At 35.6% G+C, this 16,556-nt stretch overlaps 5 protein-coding genes across 5 annotated transcripts; 2 read left to right on the top strand and 3 right to left on the bottom strand.

Annotated features, from left to right (window-relative positions):
• Positions 1-21: 21 nt before the first annotated feature.
• Positions 22-2,733, bottom strand: LOC113495338 (ejaculatory bulb-specific protein 3-like). Its single transcript, XM_026874023.1, has 2 exons — positions 2,488-2,733; positions 22-272 (listed from the first exon to the last, which is right to left on the bottom strand). The coding sequence occupies exons 1-2, from the start codon at positions 2,666-2,668 to the stop codon at positions 91-93; spliced, it is 363 nt and encodes a 120-aa protein (XP_026729824.1). The 5' UTR covers positions 2,669-2,733; the 3' UTR covers positions 22-90.
• Positions 320-2,471, top strand: LOC113495222 (EF-hand domain-containing family member B-like). Its single transcript, XM_026873848.1, has one exon. The coding sequence runs from the start codon at positions 774-776 to the stop codon at positions 2,331-2,333; it is 1,560 nt and encodes a 519-aa protein (XP_026729649.1). The 5' UTR covers positions 320-773; the 3' UTR covers positions 2,334-2,471.
• A 364-nt stretch (positions 2,734-3,097) lies between the features above and the next one.
• On the bottom strand, positions 3,098-5,930 carry LOC113495330 (ejaculatory bulb-specific protein 3-like). Its single transcript, XM_026874013.1, has 3 exons — positions 5,875-5,930; positions 4,927-5,116; positions 3,098-3,385 (listed from the first exon to the last, which is right to left on the bottom strand). The coding sequence occupies exons 2-3, from the start codon at positions 5,102-5,104 to the stop codon at positions 3,198-3,200; spliced, it is 366 nt and encodes a 121-aa protein (XP_026729814.1). The 5' UTR covers positions 5,105-5,116; positions 5,875-5,930; the 3' UTR covers positions 3,098-3,197.
• A 5,157-nt stretch (positions 5,931-11,087) lies between these two features.
• On the bottom strand, positions 11,088-13,584 carry LOC113495345. The gene is made up of 3 exons (XM_026874035.1): positions 13,499-13,584; positions 12,354-12,551; positions 11,088-11,334 (listed from the first exon to the last, which is right to left on the bottom strand). Exons 2-3 carry the CDS (start codon positions 12,532-12,534, stop codon positions 11,186-11,188), a joined length of 330 nt encoding a protein of 109 aa, XP_026729836.1. The 5' UTR covers positions 12,535-12,551; positions 13,499-13,584; the 3' UTR covers positions 11,088-11,185.
• Positions 13,585-14,026: 442 nt separating this feature from the next.
• Positions 14,027-16,261, top strand: LOC113495270 (ejaculatory bulb-specific protein 3-like). Its single transcript, XM_026873936.1, has 4 exons — positions 14,027-14,193; positions 14,579-14,651; positions 15,368-15,560; positions 15,943-16,261. Exons 2-4 carry the CDS (start codon positions 14,598-14,600, stop codon positions 16,128-16,130), a joined length of 435 nt encoding a protein of 144 aa, XP_026729737.1. The 5' UTR covers positions 14,027-14,193; positions 14,579-14,597; the 3' UTR covers positions 16,131-16,261.
• Positions 16,262-16,556: the final 295 nt, after the last annotated feature.

Genomic DNA, 16,556 nt, shown 5'->3' with positions numbered 1-16,556 from the left:
ATTTAGATTTTTTTATAAATAATTTGTAGTTGAAAATTGTTATTTTCTGTTTGAGAAGTAATTAATAAAACGTTTAATTGTATGTTTTCCTTATTCTTTCAAGAAGTCTTGCCAAGCCTGTTGGTATTTGCCCTCAGGGTCGTACATCGCTACCAATTGTTTCCAAGTCTCGGGGTGGTTCTTCTTGACTTCTTGAGCGAGCGCCTTACCAGTCTGCTTTTGTTTGTCAGTGCATTTCGCGCATCGAGTAGCCAGAGCTTCGGGCAATTTATCTGTAAAAGCATTAACAAAAATATGTAATATTCCCTCAACTACTGACATTTTTAACAAAATTAACTTCAATTTTACTTTTACATAAAATGAATCTTTGGTTTAGTGGGTATATTCCCTTATTATTTTATTAAATTTATTTATTTAGCCAAATAAGGTATTTCTACTATATTAGCTATGCTTTACAAAGTAATGCTTCAGGACTAATTCAAAATGCAAAGCGTTTGAATCAGAGGTCTGTATTTAAAAAATGTGATATGCTATTTAAATATATTCAAAACTAACAGACTACTTACTGCCCGAAGTATTAAAAATAAAAAATAAATCGGATATAAAAGGGCGTAACACCCCAAGTCATATTAATTGTAGTCTATGGCTTTTTTGGCTGTCAAGAAAAAGAAACATACAAAGTGTGTGACGCTATTAGTTCATTTCATTGTTCTTTGATAGCTATAGTTATAAAATAATATACAATCACAAATACCTAGTTAAAATAGAATAAAATGATGTCAAAGGTCTGCATTCCACGAACACAAGGCGGCAAAGGCAATCGGGGTATGTTTATTGAAAGAGATCCACATAGAATAATTGCCGCAGGCAAAGTCACGGAACAAGGTACGGAAAAAGTTAGCGATCATCTTCAACATTATTTGCTAAAAGACCATGTAGACGCACTTATTCATGATGCCATAATACCCGAACCAAAAGACCTGCCTAGGCGCCAGAAAACTGTTGACATGCGAAACGCCGGACCGTTTACAGAAGCTCGTGATCTCATAAACCCTCCAATTCCAACTAAATTTACAACTTTAGTAGTGGAATTGAGAAATACGACATATAATTCTTATTGGAACAAGTGCGTTGGACAAACACGTGATCAAACACCCTTATTACCTGAGGGAGCTCGTGCTGATGACAGAAGATTGGGTATTAAAACGAAAGGTAGTGAAAATCTATATGATCTAATAATGCCAAAAGTAAAACCACCCGATAACACCTCACCAAAAAAACAGGTGGGTTATAAAACTGATCGTAATTATTGTAAGCCACCATATGATCCTCAACAAAGATTTGGCGTAAATTGTAAAGCAGATAAAAGAGGAATATACGTTAAATGTTGCTTATCTGATAAGAGCGTACTGGGAGGAGGTACTGGTTATACTCGAGTATCATCTTTAGATGCAGATATGAAAGATTATAAACATGCTAAAGTTGGGCTTCCAAGAATGCCAAACGCTAATATCGAATGCGTACCTCCAGGGCATTCTTTTGGAAAATTAGAACCCAGGGACGGAATTTTTGGATGTTTTACAACTTGTGGATTAAATGCTGGAAGACCTTTTTACTTGGAATGTCTTGCCGATTTAAACACTTTGCGCAAATTTTTATCTAGACGCTTCGATTCAAATTTTTTTGCAAATTTCTATTTAAAATTAAAATATTTGGATAAAGAGAAGTCAGGATGGCTTCCCAAAGAAGTTGTTTATGAAAAATGTACAGCTGCATTCATACGATTCAAACCTGCTACCATTGAGCCTCTTCTTGAACTATGGGGGGCTCTCGATGGCTCTCTAATTGAATATAAGAAGTTCGTTCATATCATTAATTTTAGAGAACCATCACCTAAATTGCCGAAGATTATAGATATGCTGCCCGACTGTGTAGATTTTACTACAACGTATAGAGAAATGATAAAGCCCGGACAAGAATTAGACACAAGGCCAATGGCAGGTCTGCCATCTGGGAGATATTTCGATGAAGACTACCCTGTAACGCCTGATGATTACTGTAAGGCAGACAGAATTAGTCTTCCACAAGAAACTGACGCAAAATGTTGTATAAATCCAAGTGCGTTATCAATACTTGGAATCACTCATCGTGATATGTACGCCAAACGGTCACCAGAACTTGTGAGAAGCGTGTACGATAAGGCGGGTGTACACTTGACCGATGAAGAATTCAATGGGATTTGGGAAGAGGCCAAGAAACACCACTCCCAAGGATGGGTTTGTTTTGAAACATTCAAAAGAGTATATGACCATAAGTATGGTAACGAAGTATAGTAAAAGCAATCAAAGACATGAGGTAGGAGTCAAGTTTACAATTATTTATAGCTTCCATTATAAGTTGTACTCTTAATTTATGTGATTTGTGTATAATGTACTTAGTTTTAGAATAAATGTTGTTAAGATTTACTTTAATTGTTGGTTTTCTTACCTTTTACTTGTTTAACTTCTGGAGTGCAGGGTCCTTTGTTGAGTAAGCAGTTTGCGTACGCGTGAAGGAGCCTCTCATTTGTCAGGACTTCGGAGATGTCGAAGTTATCGTTAGCGGACTCGTATTGGTCCTGCGCTAGAACGGCTACCGCGAAGCAGAGGGTCAATAGTACAGCCTTCATTGTAACTGGTATTACACTGGTGTTATACGAGCACTCTCAAAGAACTGTGACTTCCAAGGAGTTAATTCCTATATTTATAGTGCCGATAGGTATTTTATTTCCAAGAACAGACAACAGTATTACAAATATGTCACCACTTATTATGCATGGGCATATTACCTGGTGATTATCGGTTTAATGAAGATTGTTTTACCGCATATTTAATTACTAAACAGGTAGGCATTTTATTTAATCCTCGTGTACGTAAGCAAAGGATTATATTTTTTGTAAACGGAAATAAAACAAGACAAAAGTTGTCAAATATCTTTAATAATAAACTTATCGATAAGCTAACTTATGCCTAGGTATAAAAATAGTCTTATTTCATCTCGTACTAATCATCAATCATACTTTAAGAATAAATCTCAACATCTCAAATTTAAATAAATAGTGCAATCCAAAAACTGCAGTTTCTAACGATCCTTCGAAAAGGGAAATAAATAGTTTAAATTATAACTGATATGCTTTAGCTCCACAGCGAATCGCGAAATTAATTTCCAGTGACTAAGAACGTGTAGAGGGCATCTCTGTTGGAGCGGTCAGGGTTGTATTTGTCAAGGAGCTCCAAGAATCTTGGCTCGCTCTTTGATCTGATGCCGAGGAGCAGCTTGCGAACGATCGTCTTCTGTTTCGTATTACAGCGACCACACGCTGTAGCTAACGTTTCTGGGAGGACACCTGAAACAAGATGGAGATTTATTATGAGTAAACTTTTTGAATGAAACATATAAGATGAATAATAATTTCATCATCATCTAAGCCCTTTTCCAAATATCGGACGGCTTCCAGTTTAATTTGATGCAGCTGTGTTTTACAGGGAGCGACTAACTGTGTAACCTCCTCAAGCCTTACCCGGGCAATAACGATACCCATAGTATGATTGCCAGACTTTCTGTTTTTTGACTACCCATGACGAATGTCAAAGATGTATAAATAATAGCCATGGCCACTTTATGGAGCGGTTTTTTTAAATATTGAGCTTATTACTTTCATTCCAAAGATGTAATCCGCAATTTTTAGAATTAGCATTTATAAGTGTAAGCACAAAGAATCATTATGGAGCAAAGGTGAGAAAAATATACTAAACTAATAGATCTTATATGCAATGTTAAATAATCAAAATAGGTACAAAAGTCATCAGTTAGACCCAACGTAGTTTATTTAATTACATGTTTCTGGTGAATTGTTTAATGCTCATAGTATCGTGTACGCCATAAATTACACGTAAGAAGTTTTCCTACATAAATTAAAAGGTAACATCCACATTGCCTGGTTTTATAAAGCTTATATAAGTAGAGCTAACCTTAAGAGCAGTCATTTGTAGATCAACAATTATCGTAGTCATATCGATTATTTCAATCGATCAATCGAGAGGTTACATTTTAAACGTATCGATACAAGCTCTCACAGTTGTAAACCATAGTTTAGGTATAAATGATTAATATTCCCACGATACATTTTTATGTAGACCGTCCTGTTTTTTTACATAAACATTTTTTTTTATTTGTAAAAAAGCAAGTCCCGCGTTTAGGAGTCTAATTTTTGAGTCGCTGAGACTCACAAAAATATCACATGCTGAGTCTCCCAGACTCGGAACAGGAATCGGAGGATCATACAAATACTTGTCATACGTGGGGTTCAAACAGGTCGCGCAGTTGGTTTGTTGACCTCTACCACTCGGCTATTCGCATATTTTCTCTGTAGGGCTTCCTCCAAATCTTTCCATAACACCCTATTCTGCACCTTCTCGGACGGGTCCCAATGTAGATTCATGATTTCATGATTCATGTCATCCCGCTATTCATTCATGCACCAGCCTTTGTGGCACGACACCGCAAAGACTGGTGTGGTGATGATGACCCATCATGTTTTGGAAAACGAGGCAACGGCAACGGGCTATTGTTTTTAAGCGCTGATAGTCCATTCGACCCATTGAAGCTTTGGATAGAAGTCGACTTTCTTTCCCGTGATTGATTAATTAATTCGACCTCGTGGATCTATATCAGTTGGGGGCTAGCTCAACTCTTACAGCATATCGATAGGCTTAATACATTTATGTTTTTCCTACGCAGATAATTGCCTTGAAAAAGAGAGTTCATGTTATGCACTAATAAGCCGTTTAGACTTGTAAAACTGAGACAAAGATAGGATATCTTGGAATTTAGCTGCTTTAATAATCCCTCTCTCTCTAACTTTTAAGACTAGAAAATGTTACTTACGCTTGAAGTTCTTCCCGTCTCTGGTGCAGGGCCCCTTGTCCATAACGCATTTGTAGTAGGCGAGCAGGATCCTGTCGTTCTGAATGATCGCATCAGCATTGAAGTTCTCGTAGCGGTTCTGGGAGTAGCATGACACCACCACCGTCAGCACGCACAGACATAGCAGCCAACTCCTCATTTTTATTGGTCCCTGGTATCAAAAAAGGTTTCAATAAGTTATAGAATTTTTTAAATAAGATTTTTTTGCTGCAAATAACGGCTCCAATATGTTTATCCTTGAAGTTGCCAATTGGTTCGTTTAAAAATTTTGAGTAGTTTTGGAGGTCAAGCAAAATATGATCAAAAACATTAATATAAGCTTTCTATCGTCAAAGAAACGGCAACATTACAATTTAAATAAAATAGATCATAGAAAGGTGAAAAGACAAAGTTAAACATATATTTTTTATACAAAAAAGCTCTCAAAAATATTTAAAAGAAGCTTAAAACTTTCATTTGTTTGAGTAAACACGAACATAACCGGGCCAAAGAAAGTTCAACGCACGTTCAAGGAAACAAAAACAGACAGTGTCAAGGTCAGTGAACAGTTGTTCAATTTATACCGCTTTTAGCCTTTTTATATCGCGTAAATATCGAAGTTAATTTAAGACTAATAAAGTAGCTTATGTAGATAGTGAAAAGTATTGAGCTTTGTGCATTTTGGAAGTATAATAAACACAGTTGAGAATATCGGGGATAATATGTGGGGATGGAAATATGCATATGCGTATCCTTAAAATTTACAACTTTTCTTAACAACTTTTGTATCTATCAATACAGTTACAAATACATTAATCGATCAGTAAAATTCCAAACAACGAACACAAAAAGAAACAACTAAACTGTTTAAACAACAATCACTTTCACAGGCACTTTCTAAGAGACTACTACTAATAGAAAAATACTCACGAAGAAAGTTGTGCAGGTGTTTCCAGAGCGGCGTTCACCGGCGGTATGGCGTCTTGGTGGCCTGGCTTTGGTCCATGGACCCCACAGCGGGGTGCAAACTCAAACCTGTCGATATGAGGCCGAAGTAACGGGCCGCATACAAAACGACACAAGAAAGCACTATATCTCTGCTAATGGTATTCATTGCGCGGCTTTGATCTTGTTTTGTTTTGTTCGTTTGTTTAAGTTGTTTTTTTATTACCCCTTTCGCTGCCCTATTAGTAGCCGGAATTTTATGTGTAAATCGTACGGAATTTTATATTTCAAAGGGTTAATGAAATTATGAACATTATCATGCAAACGATTCTCGTTTGCATGATCATGTTCATAATTTCATCTACGAGTACTTTACCGATGACATCAAAAGCTTATTTTCCTTGAAGTAGGAGTTGGAAAGCTTTTGAAAATCTGACAGCTGACAGTTGATATAGCATTTAAACATTTTAACGTAAAAAAGATATAATCTTTAAAGGAAAATATGCTTGTTAATCTCGTTTGTGACGGCAATTGTGCAATTATATTAATGATAAGTTCAAAGTACCAACATAAAATAAATCATAATGTGTTATAATAACTACATCAGTCGAGGGAAATAAAATCGATTATACGCAGTATTAAAATGTACAAGATAATTGTTAAGTTCAGATTCCTACAAATCATTTTATTCACGAGCAAAAACATTAAATATATGCCGTATATGTCGTTTCAACCCATATTTCATCCATTAAAACTGTTTATCTTTATCAAGATTTTGATGAAGGTATTAGAAACAGCTTGGTTTTAATTTATGTTCCTGATGGATACAATATTTTTTCTAGGGATGAGTTTGAACATTGAACTACCAAGGTTTATGGTTGTAGGATTCCAAAATGTTACGAATAAGATTAAAATTGTTTGCTTTAGTTTCAAATTAAAATAGTTCGCAAACCAAAAACTGCATTGTAACCCAGGCAAAGTCGTGTGCGAAAGTATGTAAAACATGTAGGTAATGCTCAGTACACACCTCCTGTACAATTTACAACGCTTAATAATAGTACCGCCAGTGTAGTCTGACACTAAAACGGCTAGAGGTTTATTTATGCCCTTATTGGTTCTACGCTTTGTTTAGAAGCTTATACGATAGTAAGTTCCTTATAAGGGAGAATCCCTAAGGCTAAGCCGATTGTTCCCATTCTGATGATATTCTTGTTTTTAAAGCAGCTTTTTGTTGCCCTCGGGTTAAAAGCTAATGACTCCTGCCCATGCAGAGACGGACTGCATAAGTGGAGTTGTAATTTCGACAATCTCAATGTCCTGATGTTTTCGTCATGCAGTCGTTTTAAAGATAAGTGCCAAAAGGTATTTATGAAATACTTCAATTCTAAAAATAAACGTTTAAAGTCAATAACATTTCGTTATCCCTGTTCGGGGTACCGTAATTAAAAAAAGGTTGCTTTGCTTCCCAAACCTGTATAACAACAAATTTTTTTTTATACCATTTTGTTATTGAACTGAATTTAAGGATAATTACGGAAATAAGTTTTGATTGCTTTGGTTACCACTGATGACTTTTGGATTTTGTAGATACTGCTCACTGAATGAAAAGGACGTTCGAGCCTATTAAACGATCCCGACATTTAGATTTTTTCGATGTTTTATAAAATTTTAAAAGTGAATAGGTTTATAAGGATCCTACATTTACCTAAAAGTCAGTAGTAGTAAAAATCAGTCCGTGCATCTGTTTGTTAGCAGATTCTCGTCATTTTTACCCAGATGGCCTATATGACGCCGACGGTACCGAACGTGCGAGCGAGTTCAACACGTTCTTCTCGGGATTTTTATGAATCATAAGAAATACAGGCGTTCGTGTCAGGAGGACCGTTCTGTATCGCATTATTACACACAACATGGTACATTTATGGACACTTATAAGCCAAATCGCTTTAAGCTTAGAACGTTAACCTCCAGCAAAGCGATCCTTGAAAATACACGACCGCAAATGACCGTATTCGTTTAGTAATATGGTGTTATAAATGTAAATATGAGTTTCCTTGAATAAAGCTTTGTTTTGATAGTGGTGTGTAATTGTGTTCAAAGTGGTTGAAACGACTGATCCTCAATAGGCGAAAATAATTTTGTCTCTTATTCCTTGTTTTTCTCAACTCGACTCTACATTAGTGACCCATACAGAGATCTAAAGTCGAATCCGGTAAAATAGGAAATTATATAGAATTGCTATAAATACTACATTGTAGGTATATATAGTAGGTAAATAAACTGTAATTATAAGTTTCACTATTACTGCTTCATCCTGTTCGAGACATTTCCTACATCCGTTACCGGTACTTTCCTTGGTAACAAGTTTTGCATTTCAATGTAATATCTATTGGAAATCAAACCAGCTTGTATTTTAGGCCTTTTTTTTTTTTTGTGCAATTTTTATTTCTCTTGCATGAAATTCTATCATCACTTATAGATCGGGTAAAACAACAAAAAGTGTCTACACTCGGATTTCTCACTATTTGTTACAAATTTAGAACCCTGGTTTACGATTACATTTCTAAATACTTACTTACAAAATGTGATGAAGTATGAGGATCCGCAGCCGATAAGTCATCCCCACAGCACGGACTTCTACTCTTGCTCCTTCACCGTGCACGCAGTCCGATTATGGAATTCTCTGCCGCCTGACATACGGAATTCCTCATCTATTTCCATATTTAAGAGACGAGTAAAGGATCTCTACCTGTCATCTTAATTTCTGTTGTGTTATATCTATATTGTATATATTTATTTATGTAATTGTAATCTTATTATAGTTTGTCTCTTTTTGTTATCTTTTCATCTTTTTTTAAAATTGTATTTTTCATATTCACCTCTTTCTGTTTTTCCAATGCATGTACACTATTGTCTATTTTTCTAACTTATTTATGCTTTCGCAGGTCTGCTGGAAGAGATTTCTTAAAGAAATAAGCAGTACCTTTGTACACGTCTTTCTATATTTGTGCTTCTTTTATTGGTCTGTGTACATAAATGATAAATAAATAAAATGCGTCTAATAAATACATGTATTACGTACTCACTACTGTATGCTATAAAATTAAATTATTAATACATTTCTCTGTGTGTGTTTCTCATTAATAAAGTTGTCTGCAGCTACACAGTCTATGATAGAGGCACGAGAACCACGCTAAGCGGAAGGCTTCGTTCTCGTTCAATGTTTGAGCAGTTCCGTAGTTCCGTAGGTCTAGATATAGCCACTGGACTGTCCAGGAAGCATTACAAAATTGCTTCAAGTTTCTAATTCTGTGCGTTTGACAAAAAATGTCTCACTGTTGATACGGGGAAAATAGCATTCAATAACAAAACAATTTGATGGTGAGACTAAAATTGCACAAAATTGCCTTTTTTAGGCATTGTTTTGTTCTGTGCTTAGCATCATGTAATTTGGTGATTCGGCGTGACTTTACATTTGTAGCAATTCAATTTTATTTGTATTTATAACATACTATGGGAATATATTACGTTTTTTTTTCTTTCTTTTAAGTTATACGATCGAATTAAGTCTAGATTTAAGTTAGCAGTTGTGTGTTTAAAATACAAAATTAATGAGGTATGAATTATGTTGTTAAATCAGGAGGTCGATCAACACATAGTTGTGGAAGGGTGCCATATTGTGTAGAACGACACCTCTTGTCCACAAACGCACTGCTTCATATTGACGTGCGTCGCATTTAGAAAAAGAGTAAAGTTGACATATTATGTTTTAGCAGTCCCGTGCCCACTTCAGAAGTCGCGTTTTATACGGATAAATATAGATACTCATGTCGTCATAACATGTCTACATACTCAATACTAAAATAATGTTTCTTTGAACCCTGAGAAACCCACTAATGCGCCACAACCTCATCAAATATACCTCTATAACATCAGTATAGATAGTCTAAGGCCTCATCAGAACCCATTAATATAATCGTATAACAGCAGATATGTATGATGCTCATTTGTTTCAATGTCGCGTCTTAAGTGGGTCTATAGGTTAGTTCGCGGTCCAAAAACGGTAAATTCGCTACGAGCTAACTAGTATAGTCTTGGCACCTATAACAGTAAGTATTTATGCTGTGAATGTACCTGACATTCACTGTTTCAATCGCAATGAAAGTTGTTTGCTACCTAACACCGGCAATCGATGAACATTTTATAGGATTATGACGTACGCAAGTTCTTACGCTACGATTTAAATCGTCCTTTTCTAATTACCTATAAGTTATTGTCAATAAATTGCTAGAAATTATTACATGATGAGACACAGCTGATGATTTATTAAAAGCGCTATTAAGTCGTTAAGTTAATCCCGTTATGGTAGGAAATTCTTGTGCATATATGCCTATGGTAATTAAAATGGAAATAGCAAGTTGCCAGCTGTTCTTGATCCTTCGAAGATATTTGAAGAGATATACCTTTTTATTTTTCGGGATACAAGGCTAATGACTTCAAACCACAGCATATGGATACGTCGGACGTCCATTACCTACACTAACAATACCCCGAGCCCTACTGCTTAAGCTAGAGTCACGGAATATGACAATACTTTGCAATTACACTACGCATGGCATGTATCGTATTGTTGAATATCCTATGTGGTATTTTTTTAGGTAAAAGAGACAAATAGGTAACAAAGGAGTGAAATAAAAGCCCAAGTTTGTAACCACACGATATTTTTATTGTACTGGGTCTTGTGTGGAATGGCTCATAAAACTCTGTAAATAAAATAATAATAATGTGTTTTGATCAATTTCGCAGAACTCTAGCCAGATGTGCCAGATGTTTGAGTATTATAAGAGAGAAAGAGGGATGCGGCACGAACACAGGACCTATATGAAACGTGTCTTTTGAAAATAGCATTATATAAAATAGCGGAATGACAACAAAAAAGTAGAATAAGAAGAAATTAAATAATAAATTCCCCTTCTAAACTTGTATTGCAAAATTCATTAGAGCGGGTTGCAATAACAATTTTGGCAGGCGCTGTCTGATGATAGTAGTTGGAGATAGATAAATAATCAATGTCCAAAAGATGGAAAAGACTTGAACGGCAAAATCGTAGTATGTTAAGAATGAGATAAATATTAGGCAAAGGACGAGAGACAAAGGTTCAGCTCCTTTTATTTTGGTTACAAATTAAAACAAATGACTCAAATAGATAAGTTTAATTTCACAAAATATATACTTAATTGCATTACTCAAATGATTATTTACTAATGCAGACAATCACACTGTTCTGTACAAACATTTACTGTTTCTTAGTGGTCATTTTGTGCACAAACTCATTGTACTCGGGTTCGAATTTATCATGGAATGTCTTCATAACGCTATCATACTTCGCTTTTTGCTCCGGAGTACAGTCAGCACATTGGGTCTGCGCAACCTTCATCACGCTTTCTGTAACAATAAATTAACAAGGATAAGTTAGGTACACATTACCGGCTTAGGATAAATATGCGAAAATGTCAGATAGCTCTGTGGAGCCCATTAGGGCTATAATCCCGTCCCGGCAGGTGATGCCTGTCTGTATTTGATTGATTGTCCGAAAGGGTTACCATGGCACGGTGCAAGAAAGGCAAAGGAAGGAACATGTTTCGGTTTCAGTCAAAGAAGTCGACATGACATTGCTTTTCGCTTAACCCAACGCGGAAGGAGTCATTTGATGATTTTCCATTAAAAAAAAATGGATAAGCAAAAATAATAATTGAAGCATTCATGTCATAACTAGACAGTTCCTACATCAAGTCATCAAATAGATTTTTTTAACAGTAATTTTTGTAATTATTTCATAAGAGCAATTCCTACAAAGCACGTAATAGGTCTTCTCGCAAATTGAAAGGCGAAAAGCTTGATTTGTATTTATCTGGAGATGTAAGTAATATTTTTAATGTATGGGTATTGCTTTTCATAGTTGGATATTGTTCGATGTTCCTTGATTAGAGAACAATGATGAAGAGAATAAAAGCCCAATTATTAATCAAGGTTAAAAACACGCACGTTTAGTGACCTATGTTCTATTCTGGTTGAAATAATGGGATAGTAATAACGATGCATTTCATAGACTTGAATCTTTTGATCTCTATTGAAATCATACAACTTTGTACCCAATTCACGTAATAAGATAAATTACCCCATTATTTCTAACAACACACCATTTAGTATCTCATAAAATTTTAAGCATCCGAATCATCTTCTGGTGTAACATTATTATATATTTACAAGCTTACATGAAACAGTTTATTAAAAGACGTAAAAAATATAAACATTTCATGATAAAGGACTTTGCTCTGTAAACATGATTTATCGACGCTTCAACTTAAATAATATCTTCTAGTAACAGTATTTCGTTAATATGCAAGGATAATAACAAAACCATTCCCAATTCATTGTTACAGTAAAGACTCATTAAAACTCACCTTTCAGCTTCTCGTACTCTCCACAGGGTGCTTTGTCCAGTAAACAATCCATCACCACCTTCCTCTTCTCGTCATTGGCGAAGACAGCATCGAAGTCATACGCTAGGAGATAGTCATGATCCCCTGATGGCGCTGCAACCGCGAGGGCCACCACCACGGACAGTACTACCAAGAGTTTCATGATGAAGATAATTGAATCTGAAAAACAAATAAATTCAAGTATTTTTTTAAACTTTTCCCGCAGCATGGTTTTGATGTGTATTTGGTCCTTGTGAAGAGGGAGAGAGTTTCACGAACATTTAAACGAAACGAACGTTACAGACACTTGGACACCTGGGCTAAGATTAAGCATTCCTGAATCACAAAAATACTGTATCTACGCGGGGTTCGAACACTCGAACACTTCCCACTCAGTGGGTTTTGCTGTTCACTCGGCTATCCGTTGAGATCCTTTATGGAACTACTTCTTGCACTTTATTCAGGGAGATATTTCTTAATGGAAGAAGAGTACTCCTGAACAGTGCAAGCAAGGCGTCGCACTACACGATGTAGATTGGGCTTTGCTCTTACAATTTGCTGTCTTACTTTTTTAATATTGATGGCAGAAGTTCTTCTTTGTCGGTTCAAAGCTGTGATTACCAGTTCCAAATACAGTGGATGTTGCTGAATGCTGGTGTTTTGATGGACTGAGCACTGAACCTATTTTATAGTTAAGTTAACTCAATGAGTGTAGATGACCGAGCATGACAAGCGAAAATATGCTTCAAGCATCAGTCAAATAAAAAACGTGAAAAACTGCATACTGTATAATTAATATAAGCAAAATTTGATTGAGATAAGGATTTAAATGCAAGGTTACGTCTAAAGTTCTTTTTGGAAGGTTAAGTTTAAAGTTCTTTATTATACACAAACTGAAATTAATGACTTGCTGTTTGTATTTGTCTAAACATTAGTTTCGGTCTACATTGAAATAATCTATATCTTTACAAAAGAAACGTACATCAGATATCAAATTAAATCTACAATGCGAAAATTGATGCAATTTTAATGCGACCAAATGACAGCTATTCCACGATAAATGAAAAAGGAGAAAGAGAGAGAATCTTCTCCTTTTTGAAGTTGATAAAAGGAGCTTTTCATCTTACCTTACGAAGGAGCACAGATGACTGACAATAAACTTTTCTTGATATCCTATGTTATATAGCTGAGCGTGGGACCCGCAACAATATTTCTAAAGACCGGAAAATTCCTAAAGAAAATAATGGAAACGTAATTAAGCCACTTAGCCAGCATTATAAGAATATTAGAGTTCCTGATTACAAGTTCAATGATGACCGATTTGAATACATTATTGTCATCGTGACACGATTTCCTCTTTTTTTACATTTGGATTTATGTTAATGCATATTTTACTATGACTTGCATAAAGCGGTGAAGGTTTTCGTGATGTTTAAAAGGCAGCTTTTTTCAGCAACAGCTGACATACTCGTTGCAAACTTGATAGAAACGTAACGATAAACGTCTTGCTCTTGCGTGACTCTCTTCTTTTCCGCGATGTTTTTCATAGCACTACTTCTAAAATTTCGTGTCCAAAAAATAAATTGACATTTGGAAATATGGGAATCGTGACCGGCGGAATTTTGAATAATGTGAAATCGCGTGATTGTTTCACAAGTAAATTATTATGCCCTTTACTTCAGATTTATTTCTTGTAGTAGGAAGCCTTACAACGGTTGAAAATGTTTCATCACTGAAATACATATATTTCTCTGGCAGCGAGGAGAAGATGGCATGGATCTTGGCAGGAAGGCTGTTTTACTATCTGTTACATCAAAAATAGGTAAGCTTTCCAACAACAATCTTAATTACGTAGATTGGTTTCAGTGGAACTTTTCCAAAAATACAACCTCATGAATACCATCGGAAGTTAAACAGCAAATCATGCCATAATCGGAACAACGATTATTGTTAATGATGTGCAAAAGAGTATACATTGACCTATTTTGATCGTTTAATATTAAAAATAGCCATGAGCCTTTTACTGATAAGGATCAAAACTATATGATCCCATACAAATCCACGATCCATGTCAACATCAGTCAAGGCCAATGTAAAATTTGACATATCAAACAATTGAACCTCGCCAAATTATGTTATAATGACATTAAACAAAATAATTTCTTTTTTATATTATTAGGAATTATAATAATTGTGAGTATCCGCAGTGGTATCATATAAAATGTGATGGGACAAGCTTCAGGCATCAAGTCAGCTGTTAGCAATAGTGGAAGAATTCGGGTAAGGATTTTTGTCATAACATATTTTGTAAACGCCTTTATTTCGTTTTTGGTTATCCTTGTCCTATTAAAGGCCTGCAATAATTCTCCCATTATCATGATAAGATCTGTTAGGATTATTCCTAGGCAATTTGCAGCATATTTAAATACTCATATAGCAGCCTTACCAACGATTTCAAATCCAGGAGTGTTGCTATTGCACAAGAAAAGCAATGTTCTGTATGATGTACGGCATCGTCTCTTTCAACAACTAGTTATATGGCTACCTTATATGGCAACCCTGGTTATATGGCTCTTCTTCTTTCTTAATTTTTTTCATAAGCAGCCATTTAATACTATGAAAAGTTCAAACTGGCTATACGTTCTTACGTGAATTTAATTTTTGCTAGTCTTTTCGCATACCTTTATCCACATTCCTTGTGTCAACCTAAAGCTTGATACTTATAAGCCGTACAAGTATATTTTTAGTAATAATGGCTTAGTAACTCTTTCTTATTAATATGTCAGCTGCGTCAATGTATAGTCTCTTGCGTTAACCCGTAGAATATTAAACAAGCTGAGTCCTGAGAAAGCTAATCAAGTGAATGTCACACCCATGTTTTTGATAAACTTCGTTAGATTTGTTCTCTTTGCACTCTAGCTTTTTTCGAGAGTAATATCTTACCAAGCAATTGAAAAGAACGCAAACATGATCCTAATTAATATTCGTATTTCCAGAACCACCTTATTACCATGAATACCTACTTGGTGGTTGTATTGGCCCTTGCGGCTTGTGTGCTTGGCTACGATGAAATCTACGATAAAATAGATGTAGACAAGATCATCGGTGATGACGCCTTGTTCACCTCTTATATCAACTGCATGCTGGATAAGGGACCGTGCTCCGTAGAGCATTCTGCTGACTTCAGAAGTAAGTACCTTTCTTACGATGCTTCAGGGATAGGACGTTAAAAACCCTTGGAACGTGTTACAGTCTTCTACGCATATAATTATTATTACTTAGTCTAAAACTGACGCACATTGTCATTATACGAAGGATGCTTTACCCTCTTCTAGATGTATTTATGTTTCTTTGTGATCAAGGTGAATAGTGTTTTTAGTATATTGTGTCTATACCATTAAAAAAATGCGAATCTTTTGGTAATGTTCTGTAATCGAAACCAAGACTATTAAATCAAACAGAGAAGCTTGATCCTCTAGCATTTCTCATTATCAGAATTTGAATTCTGGTTTTGGGCAAATTACTTACATAAAAAGAAATCGGTGTCTGATAACCATATCTTATATTTTAGAACTACTTCCTGAAGTGATAGCGACTTGCTGCGCTAAATGTACGCCCATCCAGAAGAAGAATGTACGTAAGACGGTGACGGCTTTGACTGAGAAGCGACCTGATGACTTCAAAGAGTTCCGTGCTAAATACGACCCAGACAGCAAATACGAGAAGGACTTCACCGCTTTCGTCATGGGATCCGATTAAGGCCACCTGTAAAAGAAAAACTTTGTCCACGAAACGGCAGTATAAGTAAACGGACACTTTGAATTATGTGGAGCATTACAGTAATATAAGTTGCAATTTTATACCTTTGTTTGTTTTTAAACCTTTTGATTAGATTTAAGGCTATCAATTTAAGGTGACATAGATGGTCACTCATCCAGGGACCGATCGTGTCAAGCATAGCCTAAACTGCGATCGATCACCTTGTCCAGTTGTAATTTAGGTTTTTCCTTTTGTCCCATAGACCGATGTGTGAAGAAAATCTTAGTAGCAGGCCCTCTCTAGTCTTGGAAATGTTACAGTCATAAAAACTAAGTTCCTACGTTTTTCCCGATCCCTTCTCAACTTTTTAAGAGTTTAAAACTTGTTTTGGTTTTATATGCGTGACTGCTATTAAAAATCTATATT

This window comes from Trichoplusia ni, chromosome 1, assembly GCF_003590095.1.
Source record: "Trichoplusia ni isolate ovarian cell line Hi5 chromosome 1, tn1, whole genome shotgun sequence".
In the NCBI taxonomy this organism is placed as follows: Eukaryota; Metazoa; Arthropoda; class Insecta; order Lepidoptera; family Noctuidae; genus Trichoplusia; species Trichoplusia ni.
The sequence above is the reverse complement of the archived record's forward strand: the minus strand, read 5'-3'. Positions and strand labels throughout refer to the sequence as shown.

Coding starts and splice junctions, on each gene's coding strand:
- LOC113495345 (XM_026874035.1), bottom strand. CDS start 12,534: ATGAAACTCTTGGTAGTACTGTCCGTGGTGGTGGCCCTCGCGGTTGCA. Junction 11,335..12,353: donor AGAGTACGAGAAGCTGAAAG/GTGAGTTTTAAT, acceptor TTATTGTTACAG/AAAGCGTGATGAAGGTTGCG.
- LOC113495270 (XM_026873936.1), top strand. CDS start 14,598: ATGGGACAAGCTTCAGGCATCAAGTCAGCTGTTAGCAATAGTGGAAGA. Junction 14,652..15,367: donor GCAATAGTGGAAGAATTCGG/GTAAGGATTTTT, acceptor TCGTATTTCCAG/AACCACCTTATTACCATGAA. Junction 15,561..15,942: donor GCATTCTGCTGACTTCAGAA/GTAAGTACCTTT, acceptor CTTATATTTTAG/AACTACTTCCTGAAGTGATA.
- LOC113495222 (XM_026873848.1), top strand. CDS start 774: ATGATGTCAAAGGTCTGCATTCCACGAACACAAGGCGGCAAAGGCAAT.
- LOC113495330 (XM_026874013.1), bottom strand. CDS start 5,104: ATGAGGAGTTGGCTGCTATGTCTGTGCGTGCTGACGGTGGTGGTGTCA. Junction 3,386..4,926: donor AGACGGGAAGAACTTCAAGC/GTAAGTAACATT, acceptor ATCTTGTTTCAG/GTGTCCTCCCAGAAACGTTA.
- LOC113495338 (XM_026874023.1), bottom strand. CDS start 2,668: ATGAAGGCTGTACTATTGACCCTCTGCTTCGCGGTAGCCGTTCTAGCG. Junction 273..2,487: donor AGAAGTTAAACAAGTAAAAG/GTAAGAAAACCA, acceptor ATGCTTTTACAG/ATAAATTGCCCGAAGCTCTG.